The 20133-nt window shown below is 40.8% G+C and overlaps 1 protein-coding gene across 1 annotated transcript in view; it reads right to left on the bottom strand.

Moving 5' to 3' along the window:
* atrnl1b (attractin-like 1b) overlaps positions 1-20133 on the bottom strand; it is a 177536-nt gene that overhangs the window by 22789 nt on the left and 134614 nt on the right. Inside the window, exon 27 of the mRNA XM_063003062.1 lies at positions 8542-8649. Within this exon, the coding sequence (XP_062859132.1) occupies positions 8542-8649 (108 nt within the window). The remainder of the gene's footprint in view (positions 1-8541; positions 8650-20133) is intronic.

The following is a 20133-nucleotide window of genomic DNA, read 5'->3' as shown; positions in this document are numbered from 1 at the left end:
AAGCCGAGCGCTGAACAAAGTGACTGTTTATTGTTAATTTGAAATTAAAAAAATATTTTTTTTTAAAACAAACTGAACACTGAGTTTAAAGGTAAAAATTTCTCAACGAAGGGCGTTAAGTTTAAAAGATTTTGAGTTTAGGGGACGTTGAGTTACAAGGTACCACTGTAATGCAATGCTAAAACAATAATTGGCTATTTTAATAAATGAGTTCAAATAAGGTCCTTTTTTTTTCCAAATAAGGTCTTTTGCTTTAAAGAAAAAGAAAAAAAAGCCTTTAGGGGTCTTGCTTCAGTGCCTGAACTACTCAGCAACTACATAAAAACAGAAATATATATATATATATACCTGGTGAACTTCAGCAGATGACTGTGTGTAATTTTTACTCATGGTCATGAACCGGTGCATATTACCAGTCAACTCATCATTTTTTTTTTTCTGAAATCAATAGCATTGCAAATTTTTGTGCTAAAAATGTTGTTAACGCAGCAAAGAACACATACACAGATTCGACAGCATAAGCACATATGCTGATGAAAAACATACACTCGTACAGTTTTAGGCATAATTGAATTTGCAGAGCTTCAAACGGAAAAGCAGAAATCTGAAGCTTCATTAGAAGTTTCATTGCTCTTTCAAGTAGAAAAAAAAATAAAATTGGAACTGATGACTTATTATAATATAATATACACTGATCAGCCATAACATTAAAACCACCTCCTTGTTTCTACACTCACTGTCCATGTTATCAGCTCCACTTACCATATAGAAGCACTTTGTAGTTCTACAATTACTGACTAGTCCATCTATTTCTCTACATACCTTTTTAGCCTGCTTTCACCCTGTTCTTCAGTGGTCAGGACCCCCCACAGGACCACCACAGAACAGGTATTATTTAGGTGGTGGATCATTCTCAGCACTGCAGTGACAATGACATGGTGGTGGTGTGTTAGTGTGTGTTGTGCTGGTATGAATGAATCAGACACAGCAGTGCTGCTGGAGTTTTTAAATACTGTGTCCACTCACTGTCCACTCTATTAGACACTCCTACCTAGTTGGTCCACCTTGTAGATGTGAAGTCAGAGACGATCGCGCATCTATTGCTGCTGTTTGAGTTGGTCATCTTCTAGACCTTCATCAGTGGTCATAGGACGCTGCCCACAGGGCGCTGTTGGCTGGATAATTTTGGTTGATGGACTATTCTCAGTCCAGCAGTGACAGTGAGGAGTTTAAAAACTCCATCAGCATTGCTGTGCCTGATCTACACACAGCACAACACACACTAACACACCACCACCATGTCATTGTCACTGCAGTGCTGAGAATGATCCACCGCCCAAATAATACCTACTCTGTAGTGGTCCTGGGAGAGTCCTGACCATTGAAGAACAGCATGAAAGGGGGCTAACAAAGCATGCAGGGAAACAGATGGACTACAGTCAGTAACTGTAGAACTACAAGGTGCTTCTATATGGTAAGTGGAGCTGATACAATGGACAGTGAGTGTGGAAACAAGGAGGTGGTTTAAATGTAATGGCTGATCAGTGTATATACTATATATATTATTTTTAGAATATCTTAGACCCTGATGGTTACCTTCTGAGTTTGATTAAAATTGTGTAATAAATACAAAAAATAAAAGCAGCCTCATATCATAGTTTGGACTAAGGTAATGGCATTAGTATAAAAAATATAACTGAATAGCATTATCCTTGAACTCCAGAAAATTCAATAATAATAGCAGAAGATGAGATAAAAAAATGAGAAAAAAGCTACATCGTGTTCTATACCATAATGATGTCTTAATAAATCTCATTAGGTTTTTACGGGTTAGAAGGAGTCATTGCCTTTCATGTAAAAGCCAGTTAATGAGGCCATCAAGTGGATCTGACAAGTTCAAATCAGGCGAATCCATTTTCATGCATTTGCTCATATCACGGATGGTTTTAAATGTTATGTGATATTCCTCGTATTCACATTAGTCCTGCTTAGATGGATCAGGGTTAATTCAATTGAAGCCCATTTAGGAAGCCGTGCAGTGACACAACTAATGAATAGAGATAAAGTTTAGGAACAGGCAGACTAATGCATCATGTTAGAAATGGGACTGTAGCTCATTTCATTATGTGTGCGCACACACACACACACACACACACACACACACACACACACACACACACACACACACACACACACACACACACACACACACACACACCTCCTATAATTCATCTAAATCTATAATAAAGGACATAATCCAGTACAACACAGCCCTATTCTTCTTCTAGATAAGGGTTTCTCAACCTGTGGCTAGTGGATGGATTGCATTCTGTGGCACACAGAAGTGCCATGAGGGACCCGAATTGACTTTTATCTTTTATAAATAACTGATATTAGCTATACTTATAGGTAATGGAAATCTGGAATGTCATGTAAAAATGAAACAATTATTTTATATATATTTTAAAGGACAGTGGTACCTTGAAACTCAACGTCAGTTGGTTCTGGGACTGGCGTTAAGTTTAAAAGGCGTTGCGTTTCAAGGTATATTTTCCCATAAGGATGTATGGGGAAACCTGTTAATGGTCCTGTGGAACTGAATATATTTAGGCTAATGTAAAATAATGAGGTTGTTTTTGACACTAATACACTGAAAATAACACAAATATAATATAAAAAAACACTGAAATAAAAAGCTGATTCTTACAATTTCTCAGAACCCTGAGCTGAAACACAAGTTTAAAAGTGAAACAGTGAGGAAAATCCAGCTAAACACAGATACATGTGGAGCTTTCAAAGTGAATCTGATAGTTATTCCACACAAATACAAATCTGTCTCATATGCACACTTTGATGACGTATTACTGCACCGCTCAAGCCGAGCGCTGAACAAACCGACTGTTCATTGTTAATTTTTAATTAAATAAATAAATGTTTTTAAAAACAAACTGAACACGTTAAGCTTAAGGGAAACGTTGAGTTTAAGGGTACAAATTTCTCGACAAATGGCGTCGAGTTTCAAAGATTTTGAGTTCAGGGGACGTTGAGTTACAAGATACCACTGCACTATAGTAACAACGGTGAAACACTGCACAGTGCTGGTTATCAACATTAGAGCTTTAATGCTGACCAAGCTAACTACATAGTCCAACAGCTGCCTGCTAAATATTAAATACATTTTCTTTCATGAAGAAAACACTGGTCAAAAAAAGGGAACACAATCATTACAGTATTAATGAATTAAATTGCAGGGATTCAATGTGTCTAGTTAGGAAGCATCAGCGACTGGGAATCAATTTCACCTGCTTTGGTGCAAATGAAAAGTGATAATAGGTGAACTCGAGAGGCAACCTTATTTATCTCCTTATTTCTTCTGACTGATTCTTCTGTAGTTTTGCATTTTGCAGTGTCACCACTGGTAGCATGAGGAGGAACCTTCAGCCCTGAATTCACGTCCTTCTGAAGTGCCAAAGATGGCCAGCAGAGGGGGCATGGAAGTGATGTAGCAGTTCCTTGGAACTGACAGTCATCTGCACCTGGTTAAGCATTAATCAGCACCAGGTGGAAGTGTTACCCGGAGAGGATGGGTCTCTGCGAAATCTGGTTCCTCTCAAGGTTTCTTCCTGTAATTTTAAGGGAGTTTGTCCTTGCCACTGTCGTCCTCGGCTTGCTCAATAGGGGTTTTTTGTCTGTTGGTCCTGAATTCTGTAAAGTTGCTTTAAGACAATGTCCATTGTAAAAATCGCTATATAAATAAATTTGACTTGACTTTTATTTATTAAGATTTGTTCATCACAGATTTGCCAACTTTGCCTGCTTATCTCTTAGAACCGTGATACTGGGGTTGATCCGGTCCATTTATTTGATGCCGCATGAGTCTTTTTCTGGGAACCGCCATGGATGAGCGAGCTGCCCCAGAGGTGGCGTGATCCACGCTGTTTGGCCTTCGCCAATAACTAGGATGGGGTGCCACTTGTGCATTGTTGTTCCTAGCTAGTTCTTGGTTTCCTTTCTTTTCTCTTTTTCCAGGAACGTGCTCGTCACAGGCATTCTGAGAAGCTCGCCATACTGTGACAGACAGACTTTTTATATCCACTGTATAGTACATTCAATAAGTATTTCAACTTACTGACCTTGTAGCCCAGTTGTTGATTTAAATGGATTTCAATGAATAGATGCTTTTATGGATCTTATCTACAGCTCAATCATATGTACAACCAATATTCTTTTTTTCCTTTAGTACACTTACTAAGTTGTCTTCTTATTATGCTCTCACTTTGTGCCTCACTATTTCCTCTGATTCATCATCACACAAGCATTAGGACAATCTACAATTTTTCAGGTTACTGCTTAGATGATGCCATAAGCTTGCTGGCAGAAATAGTAAAAGGCTGAAGGAAATGGAAAAGCAAATAAAGTCATAATGCTGAACAGAAGCTATACATCAGGCTTTTAAATCAATGTAGCGTTTTTCATTTGCATTGCTAACACAGGAGCACTCAGAGCGGTGAGTGGAGGAACGTGCCTCAGGTTTACATAACTGCTGCGCTACAGATAAGTCTTGTATAACTACACTTGTGCAGATTTTGACTTTTGTGGATTTCGTGAGGCTAATGTGCACATACATTTTGCGAGCCCTGCTGACAGTTTTCATTTATCACGCTCCATGAGTGTCGGTGGCTCCATATGCTGTGTGCTGGCAAAAGGTGATGGAGTAATATTTGTCATTACCACCATATTACATATTGGCTCAGTGCTGTGAGGATTTTGACCTCTACATTTAAATAACTAAAAGATCCTTCTCCTGCACTAGACTCTTGTGAAACATTGCACACACATGTACACAGGTCAGCCATAACATTATGACCACTTTCCTAACATTGTGTTGGTCCACCTTTTGCTGCCAAAACAGCCGTGACCCATTGAGGCATGGACCCTGAAGGTGTGCTGTGGTATCCGGCACCAAGATGTTAGCAGCAGATCCTTTAACTCCCGTAAGTTGTGAGGTGGGGCCTCCATGGATCGGACATGTTTGTCCAGCACATCCCACAGATGCCCGATCGGATTGAGATCGTGGGAATTTGGAGGCCAAGTCAACACCTCAAACTCATTGTTGTGCTTCTCAAACCATTCCTGAACCATTTTTGCTTTGTGGCAGGGCGCATTATCCTGCTGAAAGAGGCCACAGCCATCAGGGAATACTGTTTCCATGAAAGGGTGTACATGGTCTACAACAATGCTTAGGTAGTTTGTACATGTCAAAGTAACATCCACATGGATGGCAGGATCCAAGGTTTCCCAGCAGAACATTGCCCAATGCATCACACTGCCTCCGCCGGCTTGCCTTCTTCCCATAGTGCATCCTGGTGCCATGTGTTCCCCAGGTAAGTGACGCACACGCACCCGGCCATCCACGTGATGTAAAAGAAAATGTGATTCATCAGACAAGACCACCTTCTTCCATTGCTGCATGGTTCAGTTCTGTGGTGGACAGGGGTCAGTATGGGCACCTTGACTGCTACGTGGCTAAGCAGCCCCATACGCAATAAACTGTGATACACTGTGTATTCTGACACCTTTCTGTCAGAACCAGCATTAACTTCTTCAGCAATTTGAGCTGCAATAGCTTGTCTTGCCTTCGCTCCCCACGTGCATCAATGAGCCTTGGCCGCCCATGACCCTGTCGCCGGTTTACCACTGCTCCTTCCTTGGACAACTTTTGATAGATACTGACCACTGCAGACCAGGAACACCCCACAAGAGCTGCAGTTTTGGAGATGCTCTGTCCCAGTCGTCTAGCCATCACAATTTGGCCCTTGTCAAACTCGCTCAAATCCTCACGCTTGCCCATTTTTCCTGCTTCTAACACATCAACTTTGAAAATAAAATGTTCACTTGCTGCCTAATATATCCCACCCACTAACAGGTGCCGTGATGAAGTGGTCATAATGTTATGCCTGATTGGTGTATATAAAATGTTTACACTCAATACATTGTCCTGTACACTACAAACATGTTGCTGGTTCTATTTACTTACAATTTGTGCTACTAATGTAGAAAAGTAATTGTACCTATGTAGTCTATAGTTTTATTTAATTTCTATCCTATCTTTCATCTGTATTTATTCAGTGCTGGAGCTGCTGTACCACTCAAATAAAAGAATCTTATTTCCATCAAAGAACTGAAACTACTTTTTGCTTTACAACATAAGACTGAACTGAATGATCTAAATCTTAGTTTAACAGTGGCCGTTATGTAAAGTCTACATATTTTGTTTCACTGACATAAATTTTTCCTGACACAATTAGAGGGCACTGGAGAAAGCCGTCGCATCTGTGCAGCCAACCATCAACCAAGTGATTATGGCACAGTGACTGGGTAAAAAAATCCCACTTGTCTAAACAAAATATAATGTAAAAAATTTAATTACTATTTTTGAAAGAGTTAAATAAGAAGACACAATCAGCTAGCACACCAGCGCCGAGATTCTGAGCTTCCAGGCTTGAATCTCGGTTCTACTTCTGGTAGGCTGGGCGCCCTCTAACAGGCACAGTTGGGTAATGCCTGCAGCAGACCCAATTGGCCTCTAGTCTGCTGGGTGGGCAAGACCGGATAAAGGGGTTGAGATATTAACGCTGTGTACGGACCCTTGGTGCCCAGGGCGCCTGTTCCGAAAGTGGAGGAGCGCAGAGATTGGGGCGTGGCTCTCTGTACGTGAAGCTGACCTCAACCATAAATTCACCAATCTATGGATAAATAAAAGGGATTGGTGGACTGCGCACACATTGGAGGGAGTGTGTGTCAGGCAAATATGCACATGAAGTTCACTAGATGTTACTGGAACCAGGTTTCTATGGTTCTAGAGGAGGCAGAAGTAATGCTTCTAATTGATTTCCTGATGAGATACTAATCTAAGTGTCAATAGGACTTATGGGCAAATGATGAGGGAAACTGAAACTCTGATATTAAAATCCAACTTGTACTTGTCGTACCAGTGACAAATGGTAACAGCTATTGACAGCTACCCAAACAGCCCTAAATTAAATATTATAGCAGGAGGATGGGGTGCATTTCTAAACTGCTATACACCAATCAGCCATAACATTAAAACCACCTCCTTGTTTCTACACACATTGCCCATTTTATCGGCTTCACTTACTATATAGAAGAACTTTGTAGTTCTACAATTACTGACTGTAGTCCATCTGTTTCTCTGCATGCGTTGTTAACCCCCTGTCATGCTGTTCTTCAATGGTCAGGACTCTCCCTCTTACTACAGAGTAGGTATTACTTGGGTGGTGGGTCATTCTCAGCACTGCAGTGACACTGACACGGTGGTGGTGTGTTAGTGTGTGTTGTGCTGGTATGAGTGGATAAGACACAGCAATGCTGCTGGAGTTTTTATACACCTCACTGTCACTGCTGGACTGAGAACAGTCCACCAACCAAAAATATCCAGCCAACAGCGCCCCGTGGGCAGCGTCCTGTGACCACTGATGAAGGTCTAGAAGATGACCAACTCAAACAGCAGCAATAGATGAGCGACTGTCTCTGACTTTACATCTACAAGGTGGACCAACTAGGTAGGAGTGTCTAATAGAGTGGACAGTGAGTGGACACGGTATTAAAAACTCCAGCAGCGCTGCTGTGTCTGATCCACTCATATCTGCACAACACACACTAACACACAACCACCATGTCAGTGTCACTGCAGTGATGAGAATGATTCACCACCTAAATAATACCTACTCTGTGGTGGTCCTGTGGGGGTCCTGACCATTGAATAACAGGGTGAAAGCAGGCTAAAAAGGTATGTAGAGAAATAGATGGACTACAGTCAGTAATTGTAGAATTACAAAGTGCTTCTATATGGTAAGCGGAGCTGATAAAATGGACAGTGAGTGTAGAAACAAGGAGGTGGTTTTAATGTTATGTTGTAATTTGTTGTAATGTTAAATGTAATTTACCATGAAAAATAATACATTATTCAGCATAGACTATGTTCATTGTTTAAAATGACCCGTTCTGGGGTACTTTAGGGGATTATTTATGTGAGATTGAAGGCTGAAGCCAGTTGGCAAAAGGAAAGATGAAAGGATGAGAGAAGCTGAAGTTTGTTTAAAAAGAACCATGCTTAACAGCGTTTAGCTGAAGGCCAGAACAGCATGCTGTTTGCTCCACTCTTGTTCCCTGCTAGGTCCTTCACCAGCACATAATGTGCACTGAGTGCCAATGCACTTTTGTACTAATGGATGGAGGAGAGGCACTTCTCTGGCAGCTTGACATGTGATTCGAGCATCTGTGCTGTGCAGCAGGTTGGTTTGCTCCCGCAGATGTGTGGACGTGTGTGTTTGTGCTGTTACGGGATGAAAGGCAATCTTGTGTCGCTGAGGTGAGAGACGTGCTGCCATTTATTCACAAGCCAAATACTGTTCGGTAACGGTATGCATGTGAATAGTGGCAGACAATGCATTCTTTTTAATACACACACACACACACACACACACACACACACACACACACACACACACACACACTTACCTCAATTCCTCCCTGTAATGGCTCCACCTGGTCACATTCAGCATCTAGCGCCATGGCAACAGAAGCAAACGGCCGACTCGCCATTTGCTGCCTTTCCCTCATCAATTGCTATACGTGAGATATAGCAGGGTAGATAGATAGAGAGAGAGAGAGAGAGAGAGAGAGAGAGAGAAAGAGAGAGCGAGAGAAAGATTAGATACAATTATTAGATGCTTTCTGGTTAACACTTTTACTCAAAGAGACCTCCAAAACAGTCAGACAGACAAGAGGTGTACTCTTATATGACCAAAAACCTTAAAATTAGCTTATTAGACACCCCATTCCAAAACTAGATGGATGGATGGATGGATGGATGATAGATGGATGATAGATGGATGGATATATAGATAGATAGACAGATAAATAGATAGATGGATGGATGGATGGATAGAAAGATAGACAGACAGACAGACAGACAGACACAAAGATAGATGATAGATAAGATAGATTAGATAGATAGATAGATAGATAGATAGATAGATAGATAAATGGATGGATGGATAGATAGAGATAGATGGATGGATGGATGGATGGATGGGCGGGCGGGCGGACGGACGGACAGACACAAAGATAGATGATAGATAGATGGACAGATGGATAGATAGATGATGGATGGATGGATGGATGGATGGATGGATGGATGGGTGGGTGGGTGGATGGATGGATGATGGATGATGGATGATGGATGATGGATAGATAGATAGATAGATAGATAGATAGATAGATGGATGGATGGATGGATGGATGGATGGATGGATGGATGGGCGGACGGACAGACAGACAGACAGACAGACAGACAGACAGACAGACAGACAGACAGACAGACAGACAGACAGACAGAGACAGATAGATAGATAGATAGATAGATACAAAGATAGATGATGGATGGATAGATAGATAGATAGATAGATAGATGAATAGATGGATGGATGGATGGCTGGATGGATGGATGGATGAATGGATGGATACTTTATTAATCCCGAAGGAAATTAAGGCCTCTGTAGCAAGTTCGTAAGTCAAAAGTAATAGTACACACAACAGAGATTTACATTATACAAAGAAGCATCTGTATAATCACAACGACACACTACAACAACAGGACCTGAGGGTACATATGGAGGTGTTATTTTGGTTAACATTGTAACTATGGGCATCGATATAGGGTCTGTCAGAAATCCTAGTAAGCGCTCTACATAGATGCATTTTACATCACCCTACGAGCGAGAGCCAATTTTTGAGCCCTAAGCGAACGCCGAGTTGCCTCCGAGCTGCCAAATCTAGCAGCAACCTATCAGCAAGCGAAAATCAAGGCAAAAATCGTGTAGTGTGAACTAGGCATTAGCAGGACCAGAGAACAGATTGCACTTTCACCTGTCGTTTTGCCTGTTTAATGTTCACATGATGTTTGAAGAAATTCTAAAAACCACCAACTGCGTTTTCCCCCTCCAATTTTCACCCCTAATCTAGTCGTATCCAATTACCCTGGTTGCATTACGCTTCACCTCTACCGATACAACCCTCCACTGCAGACTGAGGAGCTTCGCAACTGACACACACCCCCTCCGACACGTGCGCAGTACCGACACCAACTGCATCTTTTCGTCTGCACGAGGCGAGTTCAAATGCGGATCAGCCTTGTGATCAGCATTATTCCCCAACTCTGCGCAGGCGCAATCAATCAGCCAGCAGAGGTCGTAACTGCACCAGTTATGAGGAGCCCTGGTCCTGCTCATCCCACCCTTAACCCTTTTCCATCAATGCGGAACGGTTCCGGTTCACGAACTTGATTTTAAACCGTTTCCACGTGTTTCCACCAAAAAAAAAAAGGTTCCAGACAGCGAACTATCGGGCCAATCTGGCACCACAGAATACTTGGTTTTTCAGTGCAAACCATGACGTAATCGGTGGGCGTGTCACAGTGTAGAGGTTTGGGTGCTTTGCTAAACCACTGTGCTGGTGTCTCGTATGGAGCTTGTCGCTGCATTTTTTATCTTTTAAAGTTCACCTGATTGGATTTTGATCCAGTTTGCCACTAATATTTTCAAAGAACCTTAAAAAAGATGAACTGTGTGATATGACGTGGTAAACATGACCCGGACAGTACGAACAACGCTTAATGTGAAAAATAAAGTGTAACGTGGCTTGTTGTACTAAAACAACAACCGATGAATTTGGGCAGTACAGAGAACTTATAAGCAGTAATAACGGAGAGAAATTTAGTGTTTCTAGGTCATACTTTTAGTACATTCAGCCACGTTACGTTTTATTTTTTACGTTATGCTTTTTCGACTCTCCCAAGAAGATTTAGAACCCCGAATTGCATAAACACCACACGTGAAGTAAATCCAGCTAACACAGATATGTGTATTGTATTTTAGACTGGATTTGATGGTTATTTCACACAATTGGATGTTTGTGTCGTGGAACTTTAATGATGTTTTATCACTCAATTTGAGTGCTGAGCAAATCGGCTATTTGCACCGAGGGTCGCGGTAAGAGCGAAGCGCAAAATGCTTCTCACGTCAGTGAACTAAAGAAAGCAACAACTGCGACAAACACGTCTACGTCTTCTTATCACCAATAGTTGAGCGATGCTTTTAGCATAAAAACGAACATCTGTAACAACAGCACAAATGTTTGCACATAATCTACACACTCCGCCATGATATTACTACTCTTTACATTCGTTAAGCGATGCCCACCTTTGACGATGCATGCTTGGTTCCCAAAAACTGATGGAAACGCAAGGCGGTTCTCTACAAAACACCAGGAAACCTGAACAGAACCGGTTCAGGAACCAGGGTTCTTTTGGTGGAAAAGCACTACCTGTGAACAACAGCCAATCGTTGTCATGCAGCCGCCCAGCCCAGCCAGATGGCAGAGCTGAGATTTGATACAATGTACTTGAAATCCCAACTCTGGTGTGCTAGCGTATTTTATCGCTGCGCCACCACCAACTGTTTTGATACAATTGTAACATTCCAGCATTTGCTAAATTAATGTAAAGTGTCTGGCTGATCAGAGTTAATGCATTCTCTAAAGGAAACTATATAATTTTACACAGTGCATGTTATTTTCTTTCACATACAAAACTAGCAGAACCTGGAATTAGAATGAAAGTCTTCTGCAGAAGTACTTTAATTCCCAGAAAACAGATTTACAACAAAGGCTATATGTAATATAGAGTACAACGTGACAGCATGTAATGGTTCTGCTCTGAAAGTGCTGCACTGACATTTAAGCAGGATGAGGGAAAAATCTACACGTACCCTAACAGAGGGTTGAAGGCATCGCTCAGACAGCGCTGTGAGCTGGAAACAAACGCTGATACATTTAAGCAAAGACAGGTGACTGGACGGAGGACAGCGAGCAAGAGAAATTAGATAGGTGACAGAACAGGATTGTTTTGTTTGTTGTTCCAAAAATAAAAATGTTCACGGAGACGGCGAGCAAATTTCTTGTGCAATAACGAGCATGACGAGCAATCGTTCCGCTGTTCATTGTGTGGTTACTGGTATTCCAGTGGCGAGGTTTAATTATTGAGGCATCTTGTTTATGTTCTACTGACCAGCTATTGTCACACCAGGAATATTTAAAAATATTAAAAAAAAAAAAAGTGTGAACAGAGCATTTAACTCTTACACAGGCTAGCAATTCAAACCACAGAATTTAAAATAAACTATAACAATGCTTTTTAGGGAGAAAAGTCAAACCACAGCCAAGCAATCTGCCAAATATTTAAATCCATTCATTTTTTAATAAAGAGGGTTTCAAACTAAATAATGAAACACAATACCTTGTAAAAAAAAAACCAACCTGAATATTTAACATTGCGTGCCACGCTGTTTAAAACTTGTTTTATAGGTTTTCTAAACCAATTAAGACTAAATCTGCTTGGCCAAATATAAATCCAGCAACTAAAATGCTGTACACAACGGTATACATCAGCATGAGCTATGAGATGACATTGGCACCCTTAAAGCTAGGACAAAGAAAAAACAGAAATAATTTGTGCACCCTGGCTTCAAACCAAACCCATATAGGTCAACGTAAAGCTCATTTGTATGTGGACTGCAACACCAACGTTCCAGCAGCTCATATTTTAAAGTAGACCTGTTTTTTTCCGGCTTGCATACACGTTTGACCATCCAGGCATTTTTTCCCTCAGTATAAGCCTTGGCAAAGAGAACACTGTTACATGAACTATGTAGTGGGTAAATCAAACTTTTTTTCTTTTTTTCTTTCTTAATGCATTTTCTCCCAATTTAGTGTAGTCAATTTATCTTCCACTGCTGGGGGATCCCTGATTGCAGTCGAGGTGGGTATATTGCTGCTCACGCCTCCTCTGACCCATACGCAGCCCTAAGCAGAACCCTTTTTCACCAATGCACTCTGCACTGGCGCCTCTCTATCTGCTAATCAGGGTCCTTGCACAGCGTTGGAAGACATCACCCACATAGACCGGTCATCCCACCCTAGCAGAAACGTGTCTGCTGCAGGCACTGCCAATTATGCCCGTTAGATGGCGCCCAGCCCACCGGTGGCAACATCGAGTTTCAAACCGAGGAGTTCAGAATCTCGGTTCTGGTGTGATAGCGGAATATCCCGCTGCGCCACCTGGGTATGTACAGAATGTACAGAACATAATTTTTAACCCCTTTCACTTTTAATTTCCTTCAGTTTTTTAGACTCAAGTAATTTTAAACTTAGAAATGAATAACTGAAGTCTCAAAAAAACCCAGGTTTTTTCAGGAAAAAATATACATACTGATGTAGATGATATTTACCCACGATGATAAAATATACCCACGATGCGATTCATGATACTGGGTTCACAATACGATTTTTTCCAGATTTTTTAAACAAAATGAAATTGAAGACAAATTATGCCAAATTTTCCTTTTATTATTTCTCTTTGAAAAAATAAAATACTGTATTTGTGTTTATCTTTTATTTATCTCAATAATGAATGCCCTTTTATTTCTGAGGTAGGTACAAACTATGCTGCACATTTCCCTTTTTGTGTAAAAAAAAAAAATGAAATGAAATTTCAAAACAAATCCCACATTAAATAAATAAATGAATAATACAAATAAAGACAGTGCCCTCACATAAATAAATCTGGCTGAAAAATTCAGAACCTGGCAACCCTGTGGTGACGTCAACCAAGCGAGCTGAAAAGCGCCAGTGACCTCTGCTGTTTAAAGTGAATATCAATTCATTTTACATGTAAACCCGATTTAAATTGTTACACATGGGAATCGATTTTTAACTGTCTTGTGGTGCATCGTTACATCCCTAATGTACAGGTTTCTTAAACCCATGTATTAAATATGATACGCTTGGCATTATAGGGTTAAGTAAGCAAGCTTTCCATTGTCAAAAGATTAAACATTAAGTTCAGACATTTCTGATGCAAACAGCAAAAGAAAAGGTTGAGATTCAGTTATAATTTATTAGGAGCTTCTCTGCTTCTGATGTGATTGAGTTGCAGGTGAAGCTTCTATCATCTGTGGTGAATCAATAGTGTAAAACAGCAAAATACAACAGTGTTGTTACTCGTTGCGAATCGATATGTAAACACGGGCCCGATCTGGGCGCCAAGGACGAGGCAGATTGCAATTGGATTTCTGATATAAAAGGGCGTGCTGCAGCACACGCTAATTGTTTCACAGATTAGCAAGCAAATGCCAAGTGCTGCGTTGTAGTCAGTCAACATTGTAGTCGAGCGCACGCGCACACGCACGAAACCGAACCAATACGCAGACAAACAGTAAAGAAGAATTTATAAAGCCAATAGACCGCTTTATCATCACTGTGCGCTAAAAAGCAATCAGTCCCATTCAGACAGAATACAGCCTGGCAAACAAAGAGACGTCGCTAGCAAACGCTCGTGCTGGCTGCTTAATAGGAAATTAAATACTGGCTTTTGGGGAGCATTTAGTTGGGCAGGGGATTATTTTTTCTCCTTTTTTCTATAAAGAAGTAGCACAATAAAATATCACGACTCAATAGTGTGCACAAAGCACTCGGGCGTAACAGCAATTTGCTTGGAGATAAATATGTTAAATGGTCTAGCACTTATTGTGAAGTATGGGAGATGGCAGGCAGAAATCAGTGAGCTCAAGGCAAGCTGGTGCAATTAATCAAGCTTGCCTGAAGGTAGTCAAGACATTAACACTGAGCACTATCAATCATACAACACACGGATAAACCTGCTAGCGATCAGGCCAGCATTACGAAAGAAACAACAACCTTGGGATGCATGAAGGCCCCCGAACTCAAAAACATGATATACGTACAGTCATGTTAAATTCTGACAAAAAGCTTTAAAAAGCTTAAATGCATGGCTGAATTACCTTTCACAAATCACATCAATGACCAGTATACTAGGCAAACAAATGAAATGACATTTTAGAATACATTATGGCATTTAGCAGACGTCTTTATCCAAAGCGATTTATTATTGCAGTCAAATGCAGTTCCAGACATCCCAAGTCTCCCGGAAGTTCCCGGAGTCTCCTGCATATACATATCGGCTCCCTGATGCCCGCAAGTCAGATAAAATCTCCCAGAATCTACAACGAGCGGCCAAGAGCGACACAAACGCGCACGCAGGCGACACAGACTTTATTCCCGATCGCGTATTAACTCCGTTATCTGATATACAATCTAGCTCACTGTGTAGGGAACATAAATCAGTGATCTGATATACAATTTAGTGCACTATGTAGGGAACATAATTAATTATGTAATACACTATCTAGTGCACTATGTAAGGAACACAAATCATCATCTTGTTATACTTTCTAGTGCACTATGTAGTGAACATGAATGCGTTATCTAATACACTATCTAGTGCACTATGTAAGGAACACAAATCATCTAGTTATACTTTCTAGTGCACTATGTAGTGAACATGAATGCGTTATCTAATACACTATCTGGTGCACTATGTAGGGAACATAAATCTGTGATCTGATATACAATCTAGTGCACTGTGTAGGGAATATAAACCAATTGTCTAATTCACTATTTAGTGCACTACGTAGGGAACATAAATTAATATCTAAAATACTATCTAGTGCACTATGTAGGGAACATAAATCCGTTATCTGATATACAATTTAGTGCACTATGTAGGGAACCTAAATCCGTTAACTAATACACTACCTAAAGCATTATGTAAGAAACATACACTTGAGGACAAAATTATTAGCCCCCCTATGAAATTTAAAGTTATTTCAAAATTTCCCAAAGTCCTTTTATAACAGAGCAAGGATTTTTCAATATAGCATTTCTAAACATACTAGGTTTCTTTAGAAAGCATAAATTATTTTTATTTGCTTACTATAACAGAACTATTTCAAAAGAAACAAAAATCACCGGGGTCAATATTATTAGCCTTAAGAACTGACTTTTTATTGAGCCATAGCACAAACCACTGTTGTGCAATGGTGTGCTTTAACTTTGTAATGATGAAAGCTCATTAAATCAAGTCACAGCTGAGGGTTATCTCCCAATTTACACACGGTATAAAAGCTTCAGTAAGCATTTGAGCTGTCACTTGAGAAAGCATCATGCCAAAAACTAAAGAAATCAGTTTAGACTTGAGAAAAAGAATCATTGATGCTTACAAAGCAGGAGAAGGATATACAAAGTTATCACAGCGTTTCCAAGTGTCAAGAACTGGAGTGAGAAGTATTATTAAAAAATTCAAAGAGAGCCACACAATACAGAACAAGCCTGGCAGAGGTAGGAAGCGCAAGATATCAAAGACCCTGGAAAGGAAACTAGTGAGAGATGTGTCTAAAGACCCCAGAACAACTGCCAAGACACTAGTGAATGACTTGGCCAAGTCAGGAATTATTGTCTCAAAAAAGACAATCACTAGAGCCCTGCACAGGAATGAATTGTGAGGTTGCAGACCAAGAAAAACTCCACTCCTGCAGAAAAGACACCTTCAAGCCAGACTGAAGTACGCTAAGGACAACCTGGAGAAAGATTATGCATACTGGAAGCATGTCCTTTGGTCAGATGAGACAAAAGTAGAGCTCTTTGGCCATAGAGACATTGCTTATATTTGGAGGAAAAAGGGGGAGGCTTATCACCCAAAGAACACCGTCCCCACAGTGAAACACGGTGGTGGGAGTATTATGCTGTGGGAATGCTTCAGTGCATCTGGACCTGGGAATCTTGTCAAGGTGGAAGGAATCATGAGGAAAGAAGGATATATGAAGATTTTGAAAGAAAACCTTAAGCAGTCAGCAGCAAAACTTGGTCTGGGTCGTCGCTTTCTCTTCCAACATGACAACGACCCAAAACATACATCGCGCCTGCTGAAGAACTACCTCCAGAAGACCAAAGTGAATGTTATTGACTGGCTTGCACAAAGCCCTGACTTGAATCCCATTGAAAATCTGTGGGGTGAACTGAAGAAGAAGATTCATGCCAGAAGGCCATCAAATCTGGAGGAGCTAGGGAGATTTGCCAAAGAAGAATGGGCTGGGATTCCTCAGGAGATGTGTCAGAGACTTGTTAAAAACTACAGCAAACGACTGCAGGCTGTTATCCAGCAAAAAGGATACACAATTGACTATTAGCATCAGGGAGGCTAATAATTTTGACCATGGTAGTTTTTGATTTTGTGAAATAATTTCATTTCTGTGGGCAAAGTAAAATTATGTAATCATTCAAAATAAAACTGGGATGTTTGAAAAAGCTGTGTTAAAAGTTATTTGCTCTATTTACCAGTACTTGGGAAATACATTTAAAACAATGAATTTTTCATAGGGGGGCTAATAATTTTGTCCTCAAGTGTACGTCTATTATCTAGTACACTATCTAGTGCACTAAGTAAGGAACATAAATTATTTTCCAATTTACAATCTAGTGCACTATGTAGGGAACATAAATCTATTATCTTTCACACTATCTAGTGCACTATGTAGTACACATTAATGTGTTTGTGACACAAACAGTTAGCTTAGTAAAATGATGTGGACCAGTGTTTGTTTTGCATGGTTGTATAAAGGCAAACAAAAGGCAATTTGTTTTTTGCTATTATTCATGCATTTTCTCCCCTTGTCTCCCAAATTAGCACAGTCAATTTGTCTTCCCCATGGGAGACTCCGGTTATGTCCAAGGGTCCAAGGAGGGTATTTTTGCCTGCCTCATGCTCCCTTTGATGCATGCGCAGTCCACCGACCCCCTCTTATTCACCCACACATTCAGTGAATCCACTGATCTCAGTGCTCCTCCACTTTCTGTACAGGTGCCTCGAGCTACTAACCAGGGTCCTTGCACAGCGTCAAACACCCACCCACGGCAGACTCTGGTCAGACTCTGCAGGCACTGCCAATTATGGCCTCTAGGGGGCGCCCCAGTCGACCGGTAGCAGAGCTGAGGTTTGAACTCGAAGAGCTCAGATTCCCAGCGCTGGTGTGCTAGCGGAATATCCCACTTAGCCACCTGGGTGCCCATATGAGGCAATTTTACATGACAACCTGTGCACCCTATGGTACATACTAGATTAAATATTTGTATACATGTCTAAAAAATATACACACACTGAATGAGCATTTAGCCCTTCACAAGTTTAATGTCAAATCCAGTCATGGCCAATTTTGTACCTCCAATTCACCTCACTTCATGTATTTGGACTGTGGGAGGAAACCGGAGCTCCCGGAGGAAATCCACGCAAACACGGGGAGAACATGCAAACTCCACAGAGAAAAGACCCGGACCTTCTTGCTGTGAGGCGACAATGCTACCCACTGAGCCACCATAATGAATCCGTATTAATATGGTCGATCTTGTCTGCACCAGGGTTATTATTGTTAACGAAAACGAACAAAATAACAAAAACTGAAATTGAAAAAACATTTTCGTTAACTGAAATAAATAAAAACGGTAATTAAAAGAAAAAAGATAACTAATTGGAACTGTATCACGCATTTACAAAACTAACAAAAACATACTGAAATTATAGAGAGAATACCCTTCGTTTTCGTGTTTGTCAATTTATTTATAAGTCTTGTGAACTGATATGAAATAGATTTTTTCCACTCGAGCAGTTTTACGTTAGCTGCCGGCACCGCATGGTACCTCATGGTCCCTGACGGCACTTCTTGTTTACATTCCGTTTCTGCTCACCACACTAGCCTGTAAAATGATGACAGCAAAAGTTGGGAGAAAGCGCCAGAGTCCTATATGGGATTTCTCTGAATATGACTGCGAGGAAGATAAAAGCAAGTGTCTTGTAGTGGAAACGGGTAAGACAATATGTGGAATAGTTCTCACACACACATTTTGGACTTAAGACTGCTATCTTGAGGATTGTTACAGTTTTTGTGGACAGTTGGTTGTTCAACAGTAATTGAATACATTTTTTAAATGGTATCTTTTGTTGAGTTCTTATTACACAATACTTACATAATACTCTGACCTTTTTGAATCCTGCACCTGAAATAAATCCCAAATTATGAAATGCTAGCTGGCACAACACTCGTCAATGTGTGGGTGATGAGATGCATACGGCTTGCTGCCCACGTGTCAGAGGGGGCGTGGGTTAGCTTCGATCGCCTCGGTCGGAGCAGGGATCGGCATAGGTGGAGAGGAAGCATGATGCAATTGGGCAATTGGACGCGCTAAAGGGGGAGAAAATGCATAAAAAAAAAAAAAAAAGTCGTCTGATGCTGGTCTCCTGGTTGCTCCTAGGTTTAGGTTGACCACCAAGGGTGGTAGATCATTTAGTGTTGCTGCCCCTATGCTGTGAAACTCTCTCTTTCTCTCTCTCTTCGTCTCTCTTCGTCTCTCTCCGAGTTTAAATCTCTTCTTAAAACGTTCTTGTTTACTCAGCACTTTCACTCGTCTTCTTTTGTTTCTGTTTGATCTTGTTTGTGATTATGATTCCTATGTTAAGGGTCCTTGGGTACTATGAAAGGCGCTATATAAGTTGAATTTATTATTATTATATTATTGTACATATGAGAACAATTTTGAAAACCCAAATTGACATTTGAGTTCAAATAAAAAACATTGTTCTCAGTACTCAAACCCCAGTCTCAGTACTTGATAGAGCACTTGTTTTCCCTTGATAGTATCTAATAAGTGATTTTTTTAAGTGCTAACAAGCTTTTGACACCTTTCTTGTAGAATCGACACCTGTTTTCCTTGTGCAAACGCCTCCAGCTAATTGAAATTTGATGGCCTTTGGGCTGCAACTGCTTCCTTTAAATCCCAGCAAAGATTTTCTACTGGATTTCAATCCGGAGATTGCATTCAGATTAAGGGTGCATTCACATGAGAGGTGGCAAAACTGCCTTTGGCTGCTGGCTGTGCCATTGTTTTCTATGGAGTGTGGCGGTGTCACTTAGCTTGTTGCTGAGCTTCCCTAAGCGGCGCACACTTTTGCCTAGCTGGGCTAGCAATTTTTGCACTTGCTGCGGCACTCAAAGTTCACCTCATTAAACGTTGACCCAGTTTGCTGCTGACCTTTTCAAAGTGCCTCCAATGAGACGAACTGTTTGACATATGTGACAGAGTAAAAGC

This window comes from Trichomycterus rosablanca, chromosome 10, assembly GCF_030014385.1.
Source record: "Trichomycterus rosablanca isolate fTriRos1 chromosome 10, fTriRos1.hap1, whole genome shotgun sequence".
NCBI classification, from domain to species: Eukaryota; Metazoa; Chordata; class Actinopteri; order Siluriformes; family Trichomycteridae; genus Trichomycterus; species Trichomycterus rosablanca.
The sequence above is the reverse complement of the archived record's forward strand: the minus strand, read 5'-3'. Positions and strand labels throughout refer to the sequence as shown.